General features: G+C 35.0%; 1 protein-coding gene across 1 annotated transcript; it reads left to right on the plus strand.

Moving 5' to 3' along the window:
• The first annotated feature begins 4,804 nt into the window (after window positions 1–4,804).
• Window positions 4,805–7,398, plus strand: LOC105042609 (probable serine/threonine-protein kinase PBL25). The gene is made up of 7 exons (XM_073255234.1): window positions 4,805–5,177; window positions 5,264–5,464; window positions 5,580–5,648; window positions 6,026–6,085; window positions 6,186–6,248; window positions 6,329–6,651; window positions 6,835–7,398. The coding sequence occupies exons 1-7, from the start codon at window positions 4,895–4,897 to the stop codon at window positions 7,201–7,203; spliced, it is 1,368 nt and encodes a 455-aa protein (XP_073111335.1). The 5' UTR covers window positions 4,805–4,894; the 3' UTR covers window positions 7,204–7,398.
• The last annotated feature ends 1,364 nt before the right edge of the window (window positions 7,399–8,762 follow it).

The raw sequence follows: 8,762 nt of genomic DNA on the forward strand, positions 1-8,762 counted from the left end.
CAGACCCAAGAACACTACCTCAAACCAATCGATCATCTCCTCCCCACCTCTCTCCGTCTCTCTCGCAGCTTTGCTTACGTTCGTCGATTCTGTTGCCGTCTATTTCCGGATGGCCGTGCCACGGAAACGAACAAGGACCGTCGGATGGTGCTCGCGAACGGTGTAGACCTGGCTTCTGGCAAATATTTCCTAATTTCGGGAAGCCTAATATTGGAACGTACCAGAGTTGTATTAACTATTAATCGGCGGCGTCCGGCGTTACGTAGCTGGGCATGCCGCGTTACGTACGTGATTTCTGCGATACTACGGAGGCCAGGCGGGTTGGGTTTGTATCTTTTCGCGCGAAATGCGGAGGATTCACCTCTCATCGAGCTGATCCACCGTTGGATCACCCACGGGTCAACTTTGTGATCTGTGCAGCTGGTGATCCAATGGTGGATTCGCACATCCTTCTTTCCCTATCCAAGCATAGCTTTGCCATTGACACCCCCTGCTGAGCTCGTAGCGTGCGGCAAAATGTCGGAAAATTATAGGTTGGACCAGGTTCATGGTGGATTATGAATAATTCAATCATTTTTCCAATTCTTAACAACATGCCGACCATGTATTTAACGTCTTTTTCCTCCTTCTAACTAATGAATTATGTATGGTCCACCATGAATCATGTCCAACCAATAATTTTTCCAAAATGTCATGGTCAAAACTACAGACAACTCAATAAGGTAGGAGTTGGATTTATAATTAAAAACCATACGGGCTATGTTTTATTTGTTGGAGCAAAGAGATTCTTAGCATCTTCTGTCTTAGAAGCTAAATTTAGAGCAACTTGGGAAGGGATACTTATGTCCAAGAACAATATGATTAACTAATTACTCTAGCTAGCTCATTGAGTTCAAGTAACAAGGATAGGCAAGCCCATTGGTACAGTTCATGTCTAACTTGCCAAGCTATATTTTCTAGCCCTAACTCTTTCAGCCCACGCATAGAGCACAACCAACGCCTCTATATATGGAATAATGTGCCAGAGAGGGTACTTGTGTGGTTATTGATTTTGAATCAGAACCTTCAACAATTTCTGCTAAAAGAAAAACTAAGCTATTTAAATGATAAATTCTAGTATTCAGTATGCTTTTGGCTTGCTAAATAAAGTACAACTTTAATGTCTCCTGCTTATCTGTTACTTGATTCATATTCTATTTCCTACATTTTGTTTCTCCATTCTCTATGACTTTTTAGAATCCAATTGATAGGCCTAAGAAAGGCTTCAAGTCCAAAACACCAGGGAGAATACAAAATTATGCAATAAACCAAAATGATATTAGAGACAAGAAGAACAAGACATGATTTAAAGTCATGAGGCTCCCAATTAACAGCAAAGTAATATTAATAGGAGACAAAAAAGTACTATGATGTTATATTTTTATAATTATTAAACCATAACTTAATGTACGCTTCTTTCGTGGCTAATGAAAAATAATTATTTTTAAAGAATAATATTTGCATGAAAAATAACATATAACTTTTGAAGTTCCATATGTTTTGGAATAGAAGACAATCATTTGAGATGTTTTAAGATTATATAGTAAAAAGACATTTCTTATTTTATAGCATTCTGATAATACTAGAAAAATAATCTATTTACCAAAAATTCTATGATAATAAAAGAAGATATATGGATTACCTTAAAGTTTGAAGAGAGAGAGAGAGAGTCCATGATGATTTTATATAGGTGTGTGTAAGACAAAGAATATAAGATGTCAAGACTTGTCAATTTTTTTGGGAGGACAAATTAGTTAAATTTAAGATTTGTCTTGCAACGTGGACTCTTATATCCGGATCTTTAAAATTTGCCAAATTACATATTAGAACATAGTCACGGAGATCTCGTCCGGTCAACTAACATTAAGATGAGTCATAGATCTTATTAAGAGGCATATTATAAAGAATATACTTTTTTCCTCATTTGCAAGAAATAAATATGGATATATTTGTAGAAACTTCAAGGGATCGATCTAACAACAATAAATAAGAATCTCTAGACACTGTAAAGAGTATTTAGAATTTATTGAAATTTTTAGTTCATTCTTCAATATTTATGAGAGTGCTTGTTGATTCTTCCTCCTATCTAACAACTTCATTATTTAAAAATCTTCTTTTTCAGGTAGAAAGATTACTATATCATGTACTAATTAAGTTATTATTTCTATCAACATAAAATAAAAAAGAAAAAAAATAAAAATTATAAAAAAATTATTTTTCTAGCTTTTGTAGACTTTACAATTAATTAATTACTCAAGCTAGCCTAAATTTGGGTGTCTCAAAAATAAGCTTTGGATTATAGACCCATGAGTTCAAGTTACTAGCTAGTACAATGAAACCTATTAAAACAATGCAATGCAATCTCAATAATCCCTCTCATTTCTTATATCCTCAACCTCATTTTGCCAATCATGTCTAACTTGTCAATTTATATTTCTAGCCCTAATTCTTCTAGCCCACACATGGAATACAACCAACACCCCTATATGTGAGATAATGTGTCGGGGTGGGTGCTCATATAGTTATTGATTTTGAATCAAAACTTTCAACAATTTCTGCTTAAAGAAAAATCAAGCTATTTAAATGGTAAATTCTAGTATCGAATATACTTTTAGCCTGCTAAATAAAATGGCTCTTTTGATATCCCTTGCTTATCTCTTCCTTGATTCATATTCTATTTCCTACATTTTATTTCTTGATTCTTTATGACTTTTAAGAGTCCAATTGATAGGCCTAAGAAAGACTTCAAGTCCAAAACAATGGGAAGAATACAAAATTATGCAACAAAACAAAATGATGCAAGAGACAAGAAGAAAAAGATATGATCTGATGCCATGAGGCTCCCAGTTAATAGTAAAATAATATCAATATGAGAAAAAAGTATGCTGTGATGTTATATTTTATAATAACCCAAAACGAAAGCTTCTTTCGTCACTAAAAAAAAGTAATTATTTTTAGTAATAATACTTGCATGAGAAATAACTTATAACTTTTGAAGTTTCATATGTTTTAGAATTGAAAACGATTATTTAAGATTTTATTAAGATTATATAGTAAAAAAAATATTTCTTTTTTGTAGCATTCTACTATTATTAGAAAAAATCCATTTATCAAAAATTCTATGATAATAAAAGAAAATGTATGGATTACCTTAAAGTTTGAATATATATATATATATATATATATATATATATATATATATATAGAGAGAGAGAGAGAGAGAGAGTCTAGGATAATTTTATAGAGAGAGAGAGAGAACATAAGATGTTAAGACTTGTCTATTTTCTAGAGAGGGCAAATTATTTAAGTCTAAGTCTTGTCTTATAATATGGCCTCTCATATTTGGGCCTCTTAAAATTTACCAAATTACGTATTAAAAAATAATCATAGTGATTTTATCCGGTAATCTAACATCAAGTGGAGTTATAGATCTTATCAAGAGGTATATTTATAAAGAATAATCCTTTTAATTATTTACAATAAAAGAAAATATGAATATATTTGTAGAAAGGTTTAAGGGATCTGATAATGATAAATGAGTGCGTCTAGCCATTGTAAAGGGTATTTCGAATTTATTAAAATTTCTTCCTCCTATGCTGCAAATCCATAAATATTGAGAAAATCCCCTTTTTCAAGAAGGCAGACCACCATGTGTACTAAAAAATTATTATTTCTATTCAAATAAAGTAAAAAGAAAAAATGTTAGAACTATAATATAATGTATTTTTCTAGCTTTTGTGGACTTTACATTTAATTAATTACTCTAGCCAGCCTAAGTTTGGGTTTCTCAAAAATTAGCTTTGGATTATAAGCTAATGAGTTCAAGTTACTAGGATAAGCAGGTCTATTCAAACAATGCAATCCCAATGACCCCTTTCACTTCTTGCATCTGAAACTTCCTCTTGCTAAGTATGTCTAACTTTCCAAGTTATATTTCTATCCCTAGCTCTTCTAGCCCATGCATAGAGCATAGCCAACACCTGTATACTTGGGGTAATGCGTTGGAGATGATGCTTGTATAGTTATTAATTTTGAGTTAAAATCATCAACAACTTCCACTAAAAGAAAAACTGAGCTATTTAAATGATGGATTCCAATATCCAATGTACTTCTGGCCTGCTAAATAAAGTACCTCTTTAATACCACCTGCTTATCTCTTCCCTAATTCACATTCTATTTCCTATAGTTTATTGCTCCATTCTCTATAATTTTTAAGAATTGAACTGGTAGGCCTCAGAAAGACTTCGAGTTCAAAACATGAGGGAGAATACAAAATTATGCAATAAATTACTAAAATGATACAAGAGACAAGAAGAAGACGACATGATTTGATGTCATGAAGCTCCCAATAAATAGTAAAATAATCAAAAGAAAGAAGAAAAGCATACCATTCTCATTGTTAGAGGATTGCTTTCTTTCTAATAGATTACATGAAAATGAGCGTTCCCTTCCCTGGTCCCTATGAACCCTCCATTCTAATCACATTTACAGAATGTAGCTCTTGTCCAATAACCAGATTTCAGTTTACCACTTTATTTCCTCTTTGGCCTATCATTCCTCAGTTTTTAATTCAAAGATAGCATAATTAGGATATAAAAGTAGTGATTACTTTGATCACCACATAGTTAATTACTCTAGTCTACTGGCTTATGTGCCGTCCTAGGAAGGGACCGAGTCTACATCTTGACTCTAATCAACGTACTCAAATGGCCAGCAACGACCTGTGACACTGCCTTCTGGATGCTTTCACCATGCAATAGATTAGACACTCTTCCCTGGTTCCTTGTGTTCCACCACCATTCTCCTGCTTCTTATTCTCTAATTACTCCAAAGAAGGATAGAAACAAAGTCAACAATGGAAAAATTTGAAGGAATATTGAGGGAAAAGATGAGAACAGGGTGCCATCAACATCTCATGAAGGGCACCATGACACTTCACTACTTGTCTCCCATGGCTTCACCCCTGCCGGCCTTCTCAAATGTTGCCCAAGGCACAGCTAGATTTCCTAGTATTCAACTGTGGGTGGCATTTGTTGCAGGTGTAGCAGTTTTATTAACTGGCTTTTGTGTATACTTCTGCAACAAGAGGTGCTACTTCAAGCGAAACAAGAAGAATAATGCTTCTAGATGTGATGAGGGTATCCCTCCCTTATTATTTGACATTGTATGAAGAGTGGTAGTGCTTAATATCATCCTTATGTTAATTTGATACAAATTTTTGCAGATGGTAGCCAGGAAAAGGTACAACTAAGGCGGTTCCATCTTGTCGAACTAGAGAAGGCCACCAAGTCATTTAGTGATGAGTGCTTGATTGGATCGGGTGCCTTCGGGGATGTGTACAAGGGCATTTTTGATGCTGAAGGAGCTCTTGCTGTCAAGAAACCACATGCTGATTCATATCAAAGTATTCAAGAATTCAGAAATGGTATTGTAGTTCCATTTATGTCTTGGAAAACTGAATGCAAGTAGGATAAATTTATTGTCGATCTTTAATTTCAACGATAATATTCTGCTGATAAAGAGATATGTCATTGGAACAGAGGTGGAGCTGCTTTCAAGAGTAAAGCACAGGAATCTTGTTGGTTTGGTTGGCTATTGTGAAGAAGCAGGTACGAACTGAAGCCTGCAAGTAAACTAGATCTCAATAAGGTTACCTGCAGATTTTGTTAAAGATATAGCGCTCAGTTTTCAATATCTCCTCAGACATCAAAGTTAGAATTTCTTCCTTTCAATTTTTGGTGAAGGCAAAAGTTTCCAATCAAATCTTAGCCAATTGATATGCCACACATCATTCCAACCAAAAACTGATGTACCAATTTTATTTTTTCTCTACTCCAATCAAAACTTTTGAAACTAAAGAGTACACAGTTGGCACTTGAAATCATAAAGCCTTTAGAAGCTCAAAACCATAAAGCTTACCAAATTCTTTTGTATTCCTTCCTCAGCTAAAAGCTTTCTGTGCCCCTACTCTATTTCCATCATGCAGATCAAAAGATAGTGGTTTATGAATATGTTCCCCATGGTTCTCTACTTGAATATATAGCTGGTGAGATTGTGTTTGCTTTCATTTCTCATTTGGAAAATCATAAATATTTTGGTTTTCACACTTCAAAGTACTCATGTGAAGAAACCAATGACTTTTGTAGGAAGGAGAAGGAAGATGTTGACTTGGAGGCAAAGAGTGAACATAGCCATTGGAGCAGCAAAAGGTAGGTCATATAAGCTCTGAGATACCAATCACCAATCACCATTTATTTGATAGGTAAAGGGAGGAAAATGGTCTTGATAGGCATAGCTCATCTTCATGAAGGCGTCCATCCGAGCATAATTCACAGGGACATCAAGCCAAGCAACATATTGGTGGATGATGGGTTTGAAGCCAAGGTTTCAGATTTCGGGTTGGTGAAATCAGGCCCGGACGGCGATGAATCCCATGTTAGCAGCCAGATCAAGGGAACACCTGGCTACCTTGATCCAGCCTACTGCTCCAGCTTTCACTTGACTCCTTCTAGTGATGTCTATGGCTTTGGAGTCATACTCTTGCAACTTGTGGCTGCAAGACCTGCAGTTGATCTCTCAAGGCCACAATCTCAATATCATATCATTGATTGGGTGAGTGATCTCAAAGTTTATATCCTGCATATATAGACCAAGCATAAGATTGTGATAGATAACAAGATTGCTGTGTCTAAAACAGCATTTCCTTTTAACTGTAGGAAAAAAAAAAAAAGGATGAACTTATTCTTTTAAAATGATATGCAAACTTCTAATTTGTTATTGCTCTTTATTACATAGGCAAGGCCTAGCATAGAGAGAGGTAATGTTCAAGAGATAATAGATACCAATTTACTACTCGAAGCATGCAGCATGGAGATGATGCTCAAGATGGGTCAATTAGGCCTCAGATGTGTCATCGATGAGCCCAAGGATCGACCTACCATGAGCCAAGTTGTGCGAGAGCTAGAGGAGGCACTAGGTTCCACATCCTTGGCTCAAAATCAACCATCAGGGGGTCCATCTAGATCGATAGCAAGCGGAGAATCCAATAGTTTTAGCATTGATGGTGTTCGGTTGCAAAGATTTCATTTAGAGACAGATGATCTGACAATCCATAGTGCAAGTATGAGGTGCCTCGACATCAATAGCATCAGCTTGGATGCTTAGAAGGGTGAATTGGCAGGGATTTATGAGGAACAAACTGATGGAATCTGTGCAACTGCAACAGCCGGCTGATTGTTATTGTAAGAAGAACACTGTCAAACTACTAAACTTGTATCATTTCATATCTACAGTATGTATGTATATGAGAAGCTATTCCTCTCGCAAACTTGTTAAGAGCTTTGAGAGCAAGGACTGAAAACATTGTGTCACGCCCCCGACCCGAGATTGTGAATCGAGGATCATGGCAACTGCCGCATACTTATGAAGAACTCTCTCCATAAGCATGCAAGGCATCTCATCACGATATCAATGCATCACAGCGGAATAAATTCAAATAATTATTATTCAACTGTAATTCAATATAATTAAATCAAATGTCTTACATCCAATAAAATTTTTGCTAAAAATAAAATATTAGATCTAAGTTCAATGAAGTTGACAATGCTAAATCTCGCCTCTAAAAGCTCTGTCCCAATATTTCTTCCCACGCTCGAAATTAATTATCTGAATCTGAAAAATAGAAGGAAAGTTAATGAGCTAGACAGCCCAGTAAGTAACAAATATCTCTACCAGATATTTTTTAATTTTCAAGAATAATGCTGCAATTAAACATAAAAATATATTTCATGCTGATTTAATGCAAATCCAATATTTTCAAATATTCACATATAATATAATCATAAATCCGATTCGATTCAAAACACTCGTAACTCAACAGCCTTGACTATGACCAACGTTTAACCCCCATTGGCGGGGTCCACATGATACCAGCGCACAACCCCCACTGGCAGGGTCCACAAATACCAGCGCACAACCCCCACTGGCAGGGTCCACAAACACCAGCGCACAACCCCCACTGGCAGGGTCCACAAATACCAACGTATAATCTCCATTGGCGGGGCCCACTGAAACATAGTTAAGCTGAGAGCATAAATCCGATCTGTATCAAAACACTTTATATCATAAATATTTCACTGAACATGTGCATTAATCGACATACCAAAATATTTCAAAAGCACTTTTCTTTCAAAACATAATTTCATAAATCATGCATAATTTCAGAGAATAATTATTTATTTTCAGAATGAATATGGAATATCTCGAGAAGATTATTCATTACTTACCTTTCACGGAGCACTGAACGAATAGATCGACTAACTTCTAGTAGATTCTTCCGCGCCTATTATCCAAAATTATATTTTTACATTAATTTAATTCAAAATTAAATCTAACAAATTCCAAAATTAAAATCTCGCTTAAAATCAGACTCGTCTCTAAACTCGATCAGAATCATCAGATGAAGCCTTCCCCTATGCTAATCTTAGAAGGATAACTTTAGAGAGAGAAATCCATCAAGAGAGAGAAAAACAAGCTAGAGAGAGAAAATAGAGAGAGAAAGTCCAATTTCAGAGAGAGAAAGTCAGGGTTCAGACTGAGAGAAGAGAGAGAAACTCTCTCTCTCATCAATTTCAATTTTTATTTATTTATTTATTTATTTATTTATTTATTTATTTGTTCATACATATATATATATAAATAAATATATATATATATATTATTTT

Source organism: Elaeis guineensis, chromosome 4 (assembly GCF_000442705.2).
Source record: "Elaeis guineensis isolate ETL-2024a chromosome 4, EG11, whole genome shotgun sequence".
In the NCBI taxonomy this organism is placed as follows: Eukaryota; Viridiplantae; Streptophyta; class Magnoliopsida; order Arecales; family Arecaceae; genus Elaeis; species Elaeis guineensis.

Coding starts and splice junctions, on each gene's coding strand:
- LOC105042609 (XM_073255234.1), top strand. CDS start 4,895: ATGGAAAAATTTGAAGGAATATTGAGGGAAAAGATGAGAACAGGGTGC. Junction 5,178..5,263: donor TGCTTCTAGATGTGATGAGG/GTATCCCTCCCT, acceptor AAATTTTTGCAG/ATGGTAGCCAGGAAAAGGTA. Junction 6,249..6,328: donor AGCCATTGGAGCAGCAAAAG/GTAGGTCATATA, acceptor TGGTCTTGATAG/GCATAGCTCATCTTCATGAA.